This window comes from Rattus norvegicus, chromosome 5 (assembly GCF_021556685.1).
Source record: "Rattus norvegicus strain SHRSP/BbbUtx chromosome 5, alternate assembly SHRSP_T2T, whole genome shotgun sequence".
In the NCBI taxonomy this organism is placed as follows: Eukaryota; Metazoa; Chordata; class Mammalia; order Rodentia; family Muridae; genus Rattus; species Rattus norvegicus.
Genome location: NC_141538.1, coordinates 84,660,793 through 84,679,272, shown reverse-complemented (window position 1 = coordinate 84,679,272; position 18,480 = coordinate 84,660,793). Strand labels below are relative to the sequence as shown.

Here is an 18,480-nt window from a genome sequence, read left to right as displayed (position 1 = left end):
TAAATTACAGAGAAAAGAAGCACTTTGTCCTTATGACTAGAGCCCAGTGGAGGTGAAAGGAGCTTCTTGGCACATTGGTATGGCTTTTGAAGTATGAATAGAAAAAACAAAGGACTCAGGGATGACACCCTGTAGATGAGGAGAGACAAGTAGTTAGAGCATGAAGAGAAGCTGGCAAGGTGGACTGGAAAGGCTTTTGGGGGGAGGGGATTAAGGTTGTATAGAGGAAAGGTAAGTGCCCAGTATGAGAGATGTCCAGACAGGTGTGGTAGGCTCGAAGAACCAGAGAAACATTTAATAAATACTCAGAAAAGTCAGATTGTTAGAGCAGGTGTGGGGGAGAGCAGCTGAAGAGTTAGCCTCTAGAATTTGGAACCAATATGTGGTGGGTGGCAGAAGCCAGAATGGGCAAGCAATCCACTCCCAGAAGGGCAGAACTGGCAGTTTGATTCAATTAGGAGATGCTAAGCTCCTTGGAGGGAGGCTCACTTATATCTTCCCTGGGTTTGAGCACCAGGTGAAAGAAAAAAAAAGACAGAAGTAAAAAAGTAAAGAACATAACTTCCCCTAAGTATGGTTGAAGAGAGAATCTGTTCTAGATCAAAAGGAGAGCACAGCCAGAGGCAGCGACATCTGGAAGAGTCCAGACTGAACATGAACAGACTGAGTTAGACCATTTGAGATGGGAGAAGGGGTAGAATAGCCGACTAACAGGAGCAGCCTGTGCCAAGAGACTGGCCAGGAGGTTAACAGTTAGGCTGAAAGGTCAGGTAAACAAATGGCTGGATTATATAGGCAAGGGCAGCTGGAGGCAGAACAGCCAAGGCCCTGGACTGGAAAAGTTTAAGGTAGAGAGTGAGGTGTGCCAGCCATACCCTATAACAGGTAGCGACTGAGGGGTGCTAGGAGAACTTGGCAATCAGCTTCTGCTTTGACATTTTAAATAGGCCCCTCAGCCATTCGTCCTGGGATATTATGACCAGAAAAAGAAATAGAACTTGCACTCTGGAATTTATAGCTATCCAGACTGGAATCTTTAGCACCACCAGAGTGAAAGGGAGCTTAACACAGCAGCAAGTGTGCTAAGAAATAAGACAAGAAAACAATGAACCAGTTTTTCGTAGACCCAGCTACATTTTTACATCAACCTGGACTTAAACCTGGACATACCTAGGAAGAGGGAATCTCCCTTGATCAATTGCCTACATCACATTGGCCTGTGGGCTTATCACGGGAGCATTTTCTAGCATGATCATTGGGCAGGTCAGACTATACTGCACACGGAAGGTAGGTACCTGAGCAAGCCACAGAGAGCGAGCTAGTAAACAGTGCTACTCCATGTTCTCTGCTTCAGTTCTGTCCTTCAGGTTCCTAACTTGATTTCCTGCCTTGACTAACTTCCTTCTACACTATAACCTGTAAGACAAACACTTTCTTCCCCAGGATCGATTCACTCAATGTTTTGTCACAGCAGCGACACAACAACAAAATAGAACAGCCCCTGATTTTCCACCTGTGATCTGCTACTTTCTCATGTTCAAGAAGCAATGTTGAAACATGCCCTTCATTGCTTTCAGGATTCAGAGAGACCGAGTGTGATCGTGTATACAAAACAAGTACATAAATTATGACTGATATGTGTATCTGTACAACTGGAGTGGATGCTATTCATTTTACTCAGTGCCTCAACTTTGACAAAGGGAATTCATGATGGATTGCAAACCTTTGCTTTCATCTTCTTTTCTGTGGGATGGTCTGGTTAGTCATCTGATCCCAGGTGATATGTAGTTACAGAAAAGATGACAGAGAATAGAGGAATTAATACCTAATAAAATGATCACAGGTATCTTTAAATATGACCTTATAACATAGAGAGAGTTAGTATTTTAAAGAAATTTGTGAAAGGCTATGGTTCTGCTCTAACTGGCAAAGCAATGACAGTTGTTTCCCATTGTTCCTCTAACCAAAGCTGTTAGCTGAGTCCAGCAAAGGCTATGGTGGTGTTTGAACCCAGCTGCCTCTTCTTGGGTTGAGGGTGGCTGGTATGCCTTGTGACCTCCTGTCCTCCTCCAAGCCTTGTTACAGCAGGATAGTATATCCAATCCAGGGTGCTAGCATCTCCAAGATCTGTTTACCCTTCACACTACTGCTCTCCCTACCTCTAAGTTACTGGAAGGAGAGAAAGGGTACTGGGGAAAGGCTTGTCTTTGAGTCCTGAGGACTGCATTTTGAGCAGGACATGAAAGGGCAGTGCATGAGCTTGATTCCAGGGAGGAGAATGCAGTGTTAGTAAAGGTGGCACCTACAATGTCATATGTTTAACAAAACCTAGATGGCTGGGAAAGGTTTCTCTTTTCCCTCATATTTCCCTTTCAAACATTTCATCCAGCTTCATCTTTAAAAAGACAGTAACACTCTTGTAGTAAATGTAGTAAGTGGGAGAGAGAGCTAGCTCAGATGTCAAGACTACTTGTTCCTCTTGCAGAGGATCCAGATTCATTCCCCAGTATACTGGGAGCTTAAGACTCCCTCTGACACTAGTTTCAGAGGACCTGACACCTTTTTCTGGTCTCTACAAGATGTAATGCACATACATATACTCAAGTGTGCATGCAAGCACATGCATGTGTACACACACACACACACACACACACACACACAATTGATTTTTTCTGGATGGACATCAAGCACTTTGTATGAAAATTCAATATATTAGACTTTAACGATTGTATTTTTGTTCACCTTACACTTATTTTATGCATAAAAATACATATATTTCTATTGGTTTGTATTATTCATGGTCACATAGAGGTCTGTAGCTAGCCTATAAGCCCCTTTAAAAAAAGTACTTTTTATTGATTCTTTGTGAGTTTCCAAATCATGCATCCTAGTCATACTCATCTCCCTGTCCTCTCATATTTACCCTTTGCCCTTGCAATCACCCCCCCACTAAACACACACACACACACACACACACACACACACACACACACACACACACACAGAGGCAGGGGGAGGGAAGGAAGGAGGGAGAGAGAGAGAGAAAGAAAACAAAACATGAAAATTACTCTTCATGTAAGCTGCAGTGTGTTACACTGTGTCCCACAATATACTCCTCTGTCCCCACATCCTCACTTAGGAGGGTTCATTGTAATGAGTCATTGGTCTTGTTCTAGGTCTTTGGCTTCGTTTATGATAATCATCCTGGTTATCCTATTGTTGACCTATGTCATGGAGATTCTGCAGCTTTGGATCAGCAAGGTCAACCCTTTCTCATACTCAATAGTTCACAGATGATGTGGATTTTGGGGTGGACCAACTCAAAGCCCTGGATCTGAGCCTGGGAGGTAGCTGAACTGGTCACTTCTGCAGCTCTCCTTTTCTGCATTCCAGGGCAAGCTCCCCAGCACTGCTCCTGCTAGGCCAGCCAATGCTGCCATTGGCAGGAGGCACGGTCAGCCTTCCTGCTCTCATGCCCTCTGGGCTGGCTTCCTCCCAACCATGCCTCCACAGCCAGCTCCACTGTGCTGCCCAGGCTGGTTGAAGAGCCTGCTCTCCTAAGTGCTAGAGCTTTGAAATGAGGGACAGGACCAGTTCTCCTGCTCTCATGAACGTGGGAGCCTGTTCATTCTTCCAGTATCACACGTGGAGTGGGAAGAAGGGGTATCATGCCCCACCCTACCCACTTCACCACATGGCAGACAAGTGATGAGGCTGGCTCATGCCCACAGGGCTGTCTCACCTGTGCCTCCTCCACCAGGGCCAGCTCTACTGTGCTCCTCAGAGGAGGTGTAGGGCCCACTGTCCTGAGTGCTGCTGTTAGTAAGGGGCAGGGTCAACTCACCCACACTCATGACCCTGGGGTCAACTCACCTGATCCCCTCAGGTGGTGAGAGGCAAGGGGGTGGAGGGCATTACCCCAGCGCCCAGCCTATCTCAGGGCATATGAGTGTAGTGGGGGGAGGGGGTCAGCTCTTCCATACCTATGTCCTTGGGGCTGGCTCACCCTTGCCTTTGCCACTAGGGCCAGCTCCACTCTGTTGCCCAGGGAAGGCACAGGGCCAATTCTCTCAAATGCTGCCTCATGTGAGAAGTGGGGCGGGCTCTCTAGATGTCACAACCAGTGAGGGGCAGACTCAGTTCTGCATAGCCTCTGGACTCCACATGGTCCCAGACCAAGGACATTCCCAATCAGGTTTCTAGTGGTAATATGAACCACTGACACTAACACCAACTCTGGCTGCTGTATAACCACAGACCCAGACAAGGACCTCAGTGGCAGGAGCAGCCAGTGGTGAGACTTGATGATGGCCTCAGGCAACAGGGCTGGCTCCTCATGCCAAGCTATTTCATCTCTCCAGTTCCAGATCTCTATTCATAATTCTCAAAGTGTTCTGCTTCTGTTTCTCTCCCATCTGTCAATCTTGGACATTGTAAGTGACTCCACTCTGGCTGCAGGCAGCTACATGGTTAGTGGACCTCTGGATTACCCTGTCTATTTGTGCCAATTGGTGTGCTGGCAAGTTCGCCTCTAGCTACAGCCTACCCATGTAGCATGGCAGTGAGCAGGTCTATTGACGTCTTCCTTCTCTCACACCATATGGCTAGTGGCTGGTGAGCCTCTTTATGCCTATGACCTGCTCATGCTGTGTGGTGGAGGGCAGGTCTCTGGGCATCTTTTCTCGTCCCTACTGTGTGGCATGGCAGCTGGCTAGTCTCTGGATGTCTCATGACTTTACTTTTAACCTCCCTGCTGTCTGTACTGTTCTGGGATACTGTGAGGATTTCCATATCACTCTTTCTACTGTAGGCAAAGGTGCATGTTTGCTTGAATTCAATTCCATGGACAGTAGCCCGGAAGTAGAGAATGAAACCCAGGCCACATGCCTTAGTTTTGAGTATTCTGAAAACAGCCTTTGAGCATATCTTCTGCCTTGCTATGCAGGAGTTTCCTTTCCTGTTATATTTGATCCCTTCTGGATCCCTAATCTCTTTCCACCTCGGTATTTTCCTTCCCAGCGTATATTCTCAAATGCCTATACCTGAGAACTACAGAGCAGATTGTTATTTCTATTCTCACCCTTTGGATCATATCTTCAAACATGGTACTGTATGGGTCTTCTAAGGAAATGCCATTCTGAACTGTTATTTCTTGCAATAGTTTTAACTCAAGCTCCCTTGAGCCAAAGATGTCTCTATTTTGTTCCTCTGCTCCTCTTTAATGCCTAGCAAGCTGCGCTCTGTAATCAGTTGGGAAAAAGCAGTCGTTTCTGAGAGCAAACATCTTTAGCAGACACTAGAGGGCAGCAGGAGATCACACATGGAGGAGCTTTCAGCCCTCTGACTAGTCGCAACCCACCTTGTCTCAAGAGGCAAAAATGAATATTAGGAACAGATGTTGAGTGGTTCCTGCCTCTGGCCAAAACATTAGCCAGCAGTTAGCTGCTGGGCAGTGCCCACAGAGAGTTTGACCTTCCTCAGAAGAAAACTGCTTTCTCTGGAAGACAGGTGCCCTCTTCCAGGTTATGCTTGATTACTTTAAGCCTGTAAAAGACAGCAACAGATGCTATTTTTGAATGATAGGATCATAGTAGGTCATGGGTATGAGATTCTCTCATTTGGTTTCCAAAACATTTGAATGGGGACTTAGAGTCTCCATTTTACTAATGTTGGGGAAGTGAAATGGCTCGCCAGTGATTTGAAATGGAGTAGTTGGACTCAGTGGCTGTAGGATAGTGTTCAGTCTTGCCTGATCTCCTTAGTGGGCAGAAAAAAAGTAGTTTAAGAGAAGTTCCTCATTGTTATAACACCAGGCAACTGTGAAGAAAAGACTTAGAGATTCACATTTGCTTCAGAAATGAAAAATGCTGAATGGAAGCGAAGAAGGATCAGATGAAATGGATTTTGATGATGCCTTTGACACACTTGTCCTGGATGTTCTTCTGTGAACTTTGTTTCCCATCAATCCCTCAGATGATAATAGTAATAAAACATGAGAACTATTATTATTGACACTTCAAAGCTGAGAAAATAGCACATTAGACAAATAAATAACTAATGAAAGCTGCCCAATTAGAAAACAGGAGCTGAATTCAAATTCGTGCAAGCCATTCTGTTGTAGCTGCTCTACGGACTGTGTCCACACTGAAAGGCTGCTAAGATAGCTGAGAGGAGAGGATCATTTGCGTGTCTACTTTGTAAACCTACCTCCTCTTTGTCAGAGGCTCTACCATGCTGTCTCTCTTTCTGTTTCCTAGATGAGCACACATATGGCACAAAACACAGATACACATTTTATGAGAACCCACCCCATAGTTCCCTACAATTTATGAGATGGAGATTTTATCCAACTACCAGTTCACTGGTTTTAGCATATTAAGCAGGGGCAGGCTTGAAAATTGCTAGGTATACAAATAGCATACACCCTGGGTTTAAGTCTGACACGTAGGTTGAGAATTGCCCAAGTTTGAATGGTTGCCCACATTTAACAATGCTTACCCATGATGAATCTGGAAGACCGAGGAAGTTTCATATCATTGAAAGTGTTAGAGGACAGAAGAGTAAATAAAAAGTTAGGTGAGATTTCTGACCAGGTGTACTGTTAAATTTCTTCTGCTCATGATAGCAGACTATCTCATGAAAAGTGGTGGGAAAGGTTGAGTGTATACCTGGGAGTGACAAGCATCAGACAGGTACATGTGTGTGAAACAGAGAGATCCCAGGCAGGACTCATACAGGAATGAAAACTGTTACTGAGAATCTTTCTAAGAGAAAATACATGTAATGAAAAGAGAATGATATGGTCTAGAAATAGTTTGACTCTACCGTTTATACACCCTTGTGTGAATTACTTCACCTTTGTCAGTTGGCATCAGTAGTCCCAATCGAAACTTGCTACCTTTGGCCTTCACGAATTTGAATTCAGCTCCTGTTATCTCTTGGTAAACTGAGATAGAAGGATTAGAGTCTAACATATTATTATATAGTTCAGAGAATTAAAGAAAGGGGAGTCACATGTATATAGTCATCATATTCATTTATTCAAATATTTACCTCCAGACTATGACAATGATACAAACAATACATTTTTGTGCTGAGGATATATAAGGTCATTAAAACTGGCCATGGTCCTTGTTCTTATGGAGCAAACTAGTTGGCATGGCAGATATTTAATTAGAACATTAACCAGGTTGGGGATTTAGCTCAGTGGTAGAGCGCTTGCCTAGCAAGCACAAGGCGGCAAGGTGCAAGGCCCTGGGTTCGGTCCCCAGCTCCGGGAAAAAAAAAAAAAAAAAAACATAGAACATTAACCAAAGTTCCAAATGTGGTAGGTACTGTCACAATTAGTGTTTCCATTGACAATGGAACCTGAAAGAAGTTTGGAAGTGTGTGTGTGTGTGTGTGTGTGTGTGTGTGTGTGTGTGTGTGCATGCATGCGCATGTACATGCGCTCATGCATGTGGGTGTGTACTGATTTCCACACCACTTTTAGTGTATCTAATGTGGGCAATCACAAATCACTTAGGATCACATCTACTTGGTTATCATTTTGCACTGTTAACATGCTTTCAAGTATGATTATACAGTCCATGTGCTCTATTTAACCTGACAGGTCAAATCCCCTTGCCTCTCTCTGTGGTGGCATCCACAAGTGGCACTGCTGGCCTTCACGGGATTTCTAACCTCGTGCTTCTTATTCTTCTACCCCAAGAAGAGAATACTAAGGACGGGCATGGTCAGACTGCTGGACTCTACCCTTTCCAGTTCCAACAGATTTTTTAAAGCTTCCTTTTTCTCATAGCTAAGTGTCTGTGCTGTGAAGCCCAATGCTAAAAATTTCTCTCCAGGCTAGGAACATCGTGATTTCTCTTTTGCTGGTTAATGCTGATCCACCTTAATTACTGGTTTTCTGGTAGTTCATTTCATGGACACTCATTTTAGGGACTCTTGGGGAAGATTCAAAAGGCTTACATGGTATCTCTTCCTTCTGTCCATGGAAAACACAAGCAGTTCCCTCCCTGAAACCTCTGGATGTCTGTGCCAATCCTTTGCAGCCCTCTCTGCTCTTCTAACACACACCATTAGAGTTCTTCAGGTGAAGGTAAAGCCTGGCCTACTGATCTTCCCACTTTCTAACAACAGGTACCAAGTTTTCTTAGTAGCACTCAAAGAGACCCTTCATAGAAGAAGGGTTAGAGGTCATAGGATTTGTATGTCAGTCCCAGGATGCTGGAGACTACAAACAGGGTAATAGTTCTCTCATTGAGAAGCTCCCTGAATCTTTCTTTTAATACTATCTGGGCTCGTGTGTGTGTGTGTGTGTGTGTGTGTGTGTGTGTGTGTGTGTGTGTGTGTGTTCTGGATGAGATTTTCAGAGTTATGAAACTAATTAGAATGCATTTCGTTTTTAAGTTCTGAGTCTATGGGCTTGATGTTGGGATCTCGCTTCTGTTATGTCTTGGTATATCAATAGAAATGGCAATTTTAGCATTCTGTTACAACAGCAACAATATAATTATAGTAACTGCAGCAGCAGCAAACAACAGCAGCTCATATTGATTGAGAGAGTTGCCTCTGCCAGGCACCTCATTTAATCCTCACATGGACTTTTAGTTTATACTGTCACATATCAAGGACACTCTCAGGACCATGGGCTGAGTTAGGCTGAAAAGTTCACATTGAACGACAAAGCAGGCTAGACTTCAATGATGACATTTCAGATGAGTTTTTCCCCTTTGTTTCAGATTTTTGTGTGGCTCAGGCCTGGGATTAAACTGCTTCTCTCCAACAGGACACAATAACTCCTCCTAAGAGATGATTCCATTTCCGTAATTCCTGGGAGGCCACTGCTGTAAGAAAGGCCACTGTTGTAAGAAAGGCCACTCTTTATGATGTAAAAGTCTCACCCTTTTTCCTCCTTCTTTCATGTTTCTAATTTGAGCCCCTGTCATCCCCATGGAGCCTTTAAATGCTTCAAGTAGGAGCCCATTGCAAAAGCGAAGCCTGTCTGACTAGGAAGTCCTGCACCATTGCTGAATACTGAACAAACACGGTGCAGCTCAGGCTCTCCCAGAAGTCCTCAGTCTTATGCCTTTGTTTTGTTTTCTGGATGAGGGCAAATGGTGCCATCACCTCTCCTGCCGAAAAGCTCTGGCTGCTCTCCCAACAAGGAGTTGTCACTAAGGCTTCTTTTTTTTTTTTTTTTTTTTTTTTTGGTGGCAACAAAATAATACCCAGCAGGAATTTGGGAGGAGAAAAAAGAGAGTTCATTTGGCAGGTTCTCAAATGAATGGGTTGTAGTGTCGTTGGAACTGAACTGAGCTTGAAACCAGACATGATCCTATTTTGGAAGCATTGTTCGGAGGGATGGGAAATGTGAACAGAGGATAAGTCTCTTCAAAAATGCTCTTTATCTTTTTCCTGTTAAAGACAGACAGCCTGTTTTAACTCAACTCTCCTATCCTCTCAATGCAGAGGCCCACATGCAAACCCGGAGGAGGTCAGAACACATAGAAAGTTAATCAACTGCTTTATCTGCTGACTTTCCTTAGAATAGGTGAATCTTACTTTGAGAAGAGGTCAAATCTCCATTAGAATTCTTTCTTACTTCTTGTGCTTCTGCTTCCAAATCCTGCTTCTTGCATTCATTGGTGCTATGATAGTAGTGGCCAGGGCATACAAGCATACTATGTAGGCAACAAACATTTATTAAAAATACTTTGAAGCTAGGTCAAGTGGTAAATTTCCTTAATATTTAAAGGTCGAAAATGGCAGGATTTGGATATTCAGGCTTTTCTGTATTACAAAGTAAGTTCAAGGCGAACTTTTGTAACTGGCGAGACCTAAACTCAAAACAAAAATTAAAAGGAGTGCTTAGGGGAAAAAAGCCCAGCGGTTGTTGTTGTTGTTGTTATTGTTGTTGTTGTTGTTGTTGCTGCTGGTGGTGGTGGTGGTGGTCATGGCACAGGCCTTTAATCCCAGCATTTAGGAAGCAGAGGAAGTTGGATCTCTGAGTTCAAGGCCAGACTGGTCTACAGAGTGAGTTCCAGAACAACCAGGATTATACAGAGAAATTCTGTCTCAAAAACAAAGAAACATACAATCAACCCATCAAACAGTGCTTGGGGTATAGCTCAGTGGCAGAGTGCTTGCTTACTATGAGGAAGGACCTTTGGATTTATCCCTAGACCTTAAGATGGGAGAGAAGAGGGAGTGTGTTTAAAATCTTATCATGGCCCATGAACTGTAGAAGGTGGGTCTGGACAGCAGCAAAAACGGATTCTGTATTTTCCTTCAAGGACTTTACAGTTTTGAGACAGACGATACAGAAATCAGGGTGCAATGAGAATTCATAAAAGAAATGTTTATATACATTAATGGTATAGGCTTTCAGGGAGATTTTTCTGAGGAATTAATATTTGAACTAAGATGTGGGTCATGAATAAAAGTCAGCCAGGAGAAACCAAGGACCCAGGAGGAAAGGACGGATGCATTTTGGAGGGAGATTAAGCATTTGCCTGGACTGAGATAAAGACAGGGTATATGCAAGGAACTTAAAGGTCATTGCAGTTGATAAAAAGAAAAGGTGGCAGGGCAGTGTAAGATTAGTCTAGAGAGGCAGCGGCTTGTCTAGGCTTCACCTTCTATACATGGCTGAAGAATTTTGATTTCTCTCTTAAGAGTAGGGAAGCATCACAGAGGAGCTTAAAGCAGGAAACAGCTACATGGTTTGCCTTTTGGAAAGATGACTTTAGCCACAGGGTGGGGTTGGATCAGAGACTTAGGTTTCACAACTGTAATGTCTACAGAGGAATAATTAATGGAATGGCTAATGTTCTTCCCTGCTGTAACTCTCATCTAGATCATAACTTAGGCATGACACAACCTTTGAGGAAAAAAAAAATTGTTAGAAAATATAGATGGGACCTAAATGTAGGTCTCTTTTTCTGCCTTCCGTTTTCCTCCCTGTTCAAAAAAAAATTAATGTTGCAACAAATGACGACCAAAGCACCCTCCTTTTGCAAAGCCAGCCCTTTAGGTCATCTGTTAATTTTACACTGCTGCTGTCTTGCTGTTTTTAGCTTGAGTTGTTACCTTTCAAAACCACTTACAGAGGATGATGAATGGAAAAAGCTAAAGATTTATTGATCAAAGGAGAGCACCAAAGACTATTGATTATTTGATTAGTAAATGGAAAGTATCTTTAACAAGATACATAGGTGTGTTTGTTTGATCAGGAAAGTTAAAAAAAACCTTTGACATGAAGTAGTATTTGTTTTAAATTTAATTTCGTGCTTTTGACAATGTGTCACTGGGGAGATGCCTTCTATGTTTTAATATTCAAGACACTTAGCCAAGAGGGGTGGCATAGAGGGCTAATTCCAACACCTGAGAATCAGAGGAGGAGGATAATGGGTTCAAAACCAGCCTGAAAATCAGGAGACTGCCCACCTTAAAAGCAAACACACAAACTTAACTGGAACAGTGATAGCCCTTAATCCTCCAACCTGTAAAAACTAGACAAATCAGTAGATGATAACAGTAATTTGGGCAATTGATTGGCCAGTAATTCATTGTTTCATCTTCATAAGACATACCCACATAGTTTATAATAGGAAGTTGATATTCTATAAGGGTGCCTAAAAATATTCTTTCTTTTTTTTAAATTGGATGTTTTATTTATTTACATTTCAAATGTTATCCCCCTTTCTGATTTCCCCTCTGCAACTCCCCCCCCCCAATATTCTCTCAATAGTTTGTTTTGTCTTAATTTTGGAAGAAAGAGATGTCCTACTATGGTTTCTGTCTTTGGAAAGTCATGGTCCAAATGTATTGATTGTTTGCAATTTTTTTACAATTTGCAATTTAAAAATTTACATTTTTATCTAATCCATCATATTCCTATACTGTTCTCTAACTATAGGTACACCCCAGGGATCTGAAACTCAAGTTCCCACTCTGTACACTGGAGTTACACACAGGAGTTGCTAAAGACTTTTTGTAAAGAGACAAATAAGTATTTTTCTTCTTCTTCTTCTTCTTCTTCTTCTTCTTCTTCTTCTTCTTCTTCTTCTTCTTCTTCTTCTTCTTCTTCTTCTTCTTTTGCCTTTGTGAGACATAGAATCCTTGGTGCAAGCACTTGGTTCTTCATTGTGAACATATATAATACATAAATGAACAGATATATCTTCTTTCCAGTAAAACTTTCACGAATGCAGGAAGTTGAATGACTCTGTCTCATGAACCCACCCCCCACCCCTGTTTTTACACTTCTTGGTCTGATTTGAAATATCCTTGTTGTTTGTGTTTCTTTCCTGATCATCTATCCAAATGGTAGTTCTCTTCCATGTTCTTCCTATGTCTTTGCATAATCCGTTCTGTCTTCCAGCTGCTGTGAGGCCTTTTTCACAGCCTTGTTTTGTTTATCTTAGTAACTACCCTTCTTTAATCCCTCTGAAGGAATGGTTAGCTGGAATTCTCCTCCTAGTCTTCCTCTCCTGGAGCCTTTGATCTGCCGCTCATATGCATTTGCTGACAGCCAGACAGAAAAAGTGGAGCCCAGATCCTGGACCTGAGGGCAGAAAGAGTAATGAATGAAGGCTGAGTTTATTTGGATTTCTAATTGGCAAGCCCGTTTTCAGATCAGCTACATGTCACTGCAAGCCAGAGCATTAGGAAGAGAAAACTCTTACTCTTCCTTCTGACCTAACTGCCTAGGGCCCTCATGGCCACTGAGATGTATGTTTATCTTTATTTCTCCAGGTTTGTTAGAAGCTGCCATCTGGACCATGCCTGGTCCCTTAGTGGAGGGTTCCTCTGTTTTGGCACTTAGATTATGCTTTGCACATTTTTTGAGGTCAATACCCACATAATGTATTATGTCACCCTCCAGGACATATTTACTACTGTGTACCTTGGAGCTTTTGGTGCTGCAGCAAGCCTCCCCCTCTCCTCCTTTTTTGTTTGTATAAAATCTTGCATAGAAAGGTTGCCTGCTAAAAAAAGTCAACATAGAAATGCTATACTTGAGGCTGAGAAGTTGATAAGCATCTCTAGTCTTATGGAAGCAGTTGCTGAGGTGCTCCCTGGAACGTTATTATTTATTTTTAATGTGTGTGAGTGTCGGTTTGCAAGTATGTGTGTGCATCACACATGTGCCTAGTACCCATAAAGGCCACAAGAGAGCTTGGAATAAACTGAAACTGTAGTCACAGACGGTTGCGAGCTGCTGTGTAGGTAGTAGGAACTGAGTCTGGATTCCCCTACAGGAGCAGAAAATGCTTTTGACTCTGGATCCATCTCTATAGCCCTACTAATTTTATTAGGTATAATGTTCTTGACTTGTGTGTAGAGGCAGGAGGACAACATTGTGGAGGTTCTTTTCACCCTCCACTTTTATGTAGATTCCTGGGATGGACCTCAAGTTTATGTGTCAAGTGCTGTTACACATGAACCATCTTACTGGCCCACTTCCTATGAATTCAAGAATTCTCCAAAATCTCTGAACTGGAACATGAATGGATTTTCCTCCATTCATAGTTTCCCAAGCTCCCTTTATGAGTATAAACATATCTTCAGCATCAGGTTAGATACCAAGAGTGGGCAGGAAGAGGTTGGTAAAATGGTTTAAAAATCAGAAAACAGGAAGGGAAAGAAAACTTAAGGTGAGATTCCTCCCCTCAAGAACTTATTCAGAGTTGATCAGCTGAGACAATCTTCTTGAGGTAGATTAAATTAGAGCATTAGTGGCTATAAAAGATTTCAGAGGCAAGACATGGTGAGCAGAATCACAAAGACAGGAGCTACTAAGTACATAGACCATAATAGTAAGCACTGTAACAGAGAGTGCCCAGACTACATGCCAGGGAGCACATGACAGTACTGGAAGGAAAGGAACATTTCCTAATGAAGTGAGTAAGCGTCATAAGAGGAAATAATGCCCATATAAGGCTATCCTAGTTCCTTTTATCCAATTTGTTACTTATAACAAATTTCATTGGTTTATTAACCCCATTTCAAACTACTAGTGATCCAAATGTCCGGACATTAAGAGAGGTTCTTTTCCCAAAGATGCAGAAGTTTTAGCAAGCAGAACTGTTGTTCAAACCAAAATTGGCTTGACCTGGTGCTCATGCTTCTGTCATTATATTGTTTGATGGAAAATATAAAACTGAAGCACAGACTTAAAAGAAGGTTATAATTTTTGTGAGTTGAGGATAGACAGAAGAGAATTACTGGTCAGGAAAAATATCTCTGAGTATTTACATCTTGCTTGCAGAATCGTTCCATGCGAACTACAAATTTAACATGTGGAAAGTGAGGGCTACATAAAGCAACAGATTATCTAGTATAAATAGTAGGGTAAGACATCATCCCATTACCTTAACCCTTAGGCCAGTGGTTTTTCCAAAGCCTGATGAACAAGTCACCTTATTATCTTCGTTCTTTCTCAACAGGTACCAGTTTCTCAGCGAATGCTCTTTGTTGGCCTAGAGGTTTAGCCACTTAGACAATATTGACTTGACCTATACCACTTTGTTTTTTATAACCCTCTAGAGACCACGGAGCTGGGCAGCAAGAAGGAGCTCAAGTCCATGCCCTTCATCACCTACCTCTCTGGTCTACTGACAGCCCAGATGCTATCAGATGACCAACTCATCTCAGGTGTGGAGATTCGATGTGAGGAAAAGGGCCGCTGTCCATCTACCTGTCACCTTTGCCGCCGGCCAGGCAAAGAACAGCTGAGCCCCACACCAGTGCTGCTGGAGATTAACCGTGTGGTGCCACTTTACACCCTCATCCAAGACAATGGCACAAAGGAGGTGAGCTTCCGTGGCCCAGATGCCAAGTCCAATCTGACTGATCCTCCCAGCTCCTGCTCTTATGGCCCCTTTGCCCATGAGGATTGTCTCCCCTGACCCCCATCAATAAGAGCAGCATGATACTGCCTGCCATTTATAGATTCATTGTTCTATCCTAAGTATGTATGGATATTACACTAGCTGCAATAATGAATAAATCCAGAGCTCTCAATGTCCCAACCCAGTAGACACCACTTTATCTGCACAGAACCCCAAATAGTTGTTTTTGATTAATAGGTGGCTTTTGTCTAAGAGGTGGTTCAGGGACCTAGCCTAGTACATTTTTGTTCCATTAACCTGACATTGCTAAGGTCACTGTGGGAGATAATAAATTTTTTTGGAGGAGGGGTTGCATATTAAAGCTTTCAACGGGCCAGGATTTGAGGGCAGTGAATGACAATTACAGATCCATGAATTATAGCAATTCTGTCATTGTCTACACCTGTCTACAACAGAGACAGAGAAATATATTTTAACTGAGGGATCTACAGGAAGAATACATGGGTTTAATAATAATATAAAGATGCTTATCTCATTATATTCAAGCCTACCATGTCCTTAAAAATATTGATCCATATGAAGTTGTTGATATTTGCCCATTTTTTTTAAAGTCACAATGTCACTTCCATAGGATGAATTCCATGATAAACAACACAGGTGATCTAATGAGCAACATGCAGGCATAGTGGTGGCAATTAGGGCTCTGTCTCTCTGAGACTGTGTGAGGCTGTGGCTATCTCATTTACTGTTCAATGAGTCGTACAAGTAGTGCAAAGGATGTCTCTGTGAGTCAAGCTTTCTTCACCTGCAGTGTGGTACAGTACAAGCCAAGCTGTGTAGCCTTCACTGCATGTTCTTAGTGTGTGGGAGAGGTGATGCGATGACAGTTCATTTCTACTTGGATCAGGAGCAAAAATCTTCCGTGTGTGGATTTTGTGGCAGTTTTGCTTAGCATTGTTGAAATGTCCCATGTTTTGAATGTACAGTGAAGTATTCTATCATTGACTCATGGTACACTAGAGAATCTCAAGTTTGGGAAAGTGGTCACTAGATGTCACTGTGTTTCTTGAAAGCGACCTGATAAGCTGGAAGGACTAGTCATTCATTCATTAAATGAGTGAGTATATTTTTAAATATACTCTTATTGACCAATACTGTAAAAAAGAAAGAGTAGGAAAATAGATATGCTCTCCCATCTCTGAGTGGCGGCAATCTAATCCAGCTCCTCATATATGATCTGTAAGGACTGTAACACTGAACAGGAAAGACTTTGCTATAGGCTTCTAGTTCATGGAATCTATAAACTTGTGGAGAGGACAGATATTCATGAAGCAGTCACATATAGTGAAACCAGACTGGACAAAGTCTCCAGGGCAAGTCTGGGCTCATGAATTTGAAGTGCCTGCCAAGTTGCTCTGTGGGATCTGAGAAGGCTTTTCTGAGGAAGTCAAGTCCCTTTCACGAGCTTCACAAAGTGAGAACCAGGCTCGTTGGAGGAGACAGAGATCAAGGGCATTCCAGATTGGAGGTCCAGGTCTTGAAAGGACCAGAAGAGTGGACAAATACATTTCATTTTAGAAGCTGAATGGGAACCAGTGTGGCCGGTGTCTCTGCTTCCCAATGCTGGTAGTAAAGGCACACACTGCCATACCTGGCTACATCGGGTATTTCCTTGAAGTCAGAATATGTGGAAGAAATCTATGTGGAAATGATCCTGATTGATGGAATGATAGCCACCCAAGAAGGCTGGTTTAAGGATAGTATTTATTCCCATTTCATTCCTTATTGGTTATTTCCTTTCTGCCTTAATCCTCTATCACCCACTCTTCTCCAGGTTATGCCTTTTTTTCCCATCTCTGAGTGCTCAGGGTGGCTGTATAGATAAAACACTAAGATGCCTAGAATACATGCCTAGAGTGTCTCACTGATGCTCCACCTCATCTGATTCCCTTACAAGTAGGTATTATAAGAACATCTGGCAGATGTATAAGCTGAAGTTTGGGATTATCACTCAGAATTATGCAGTGACTAGGGGTTAAAGGCAGGATTTATAGCCAAAAGAATAGTTCAGAGCTTACATTACACTATCTGCTTCCATGAAGACTTAGTTTATTGGAGGAGACTCAGAACAACATCGTTCTTACCTCATCCAATCTGTCCTTTTTTCTCTTCTGGAGGGAAAGAAAAGCCTCACAAAGCAAAGAACTTGCCAGGGCCTTGCTCTGTTCAGAACCCACGACTTCCAACTCCAGGTCTCTGCCTTTTAGTATTTTATCTATGAGATTAATATATATATATATATATATATATATATATATATATATATATATATATGACTGCTTCTTGTGCTTCCACTTCTAGATAAAACCTGATGATTTTGTTGATGCCCAAACTGTACGTAGTTTTCAAGTCAGATTCATACTTTGTATGGGAGAGCTCATCAGTTGACCAAATAACAAGTGGACCATACTTAACTGATTTTTATGGGAGCATCCTGGCCTTTGATTCTGAATGACAGGAAGATTAAGATCTGGATATTATGAGGGACTATTTGACACTACCTCTTCAGGTGGTTGGAGTACGCTTGGATCAATTCCATTGAAGATGTAGGAAGGGATAATGCCTTTCGACTTAGCTGGAAAAAAATCATTAATTATACTTTGTGCTGTGATTTTTGAATAAGGAAAATGTTTTTCTAAATGAGTATCTTTGTGATGGAGAATTTGATTGCTGTACAACTCTCCTCCTCCACCTGTTAAATGGCCCTTAAACAGCCCTGAGCCACAGATCTTGGCTCTGCACAACTGCTACTTAAATGTACTAGACTTTGTGTGGTTACTAATTTAGCCTGTGGGTAGAGACTCCAAGTGGGGAAGACACGGGAGTGTCACAGTGAAAACCCAGACAGTTGGATTTGAATCCCACATCTGGCATTTACTGCCTGTGTGACCTTTCTTTTACTCATTCATAGAGTTACAATTATAATATCCATCCATATCCATTTCAGGGCTGGGCGTTTTGTTTGGGTGAAGTAGACAATTGAAACACCAAGGGTCTAAATTAAACACTCTCCTCCATTGTTATATGGCATTGATTGGACTTCTGTTGTCTGGATGTAGACTTGGTGTATCTAAATATGGAGAAATACAAACTAACTTTATCCAAAGTCCCCTTTTGGTATTGTGATAAAGTCAGATCTATGTTTTTTCTTTTTAAAACATATACTTAATGTTAAATTTGGTTGTTTTATGTACTTCCAATATATGTGTGTATACATGTAATCCACATACATACACACTTGCTATATAATATCAGTATTAATAGTGAAAATACCATGTTTTCTGGTTTCCTCTAAGAAGTTACAGGAGAGTAGCTGGTGCCCAATATTGTGAAAAATTTATAGCTCAAAACGACAAGCAACAGAGTAAGATGAATAATCAAAAATTTAAAAAAGCAAAACATTTTAATATATAACTATCCAAAGATGACTGATGACTAATAGCAAATGTTGAACACCATCCATCATTAGAGAAACAAAAATCAGAACCAAGGTGAAATATCACCTTACTCTCAATAGAGTGACAAATGACACACAAGTAGAGATCTAGAGCAGTGAAGA

At 42.0% G+C, this 18,480-nt stretch overlaps 1 protein-coding gene across 6 annotated transcripts in view; it reads left to right on the top strand.

The window, feature by feature from the left end:
* Astn2 (astrotactin 2) overlaps positions 1-18,480 on the top strand; it is a 975,380-nt gene that overhangs the window by 744,416 nt on the left and 212,484 nt on the right. For all 6 annotated transcript variants that reach the window (XM_087659925.1, XM_087659924.1, XM_087659923.1 and 3 more), the window contains 1 exon segment: positions 14,557-14,822. In XM_087659925.1, the coding sequence (XP_087516051.1) occupies positions 14,557-14,822 (266 nt within the window).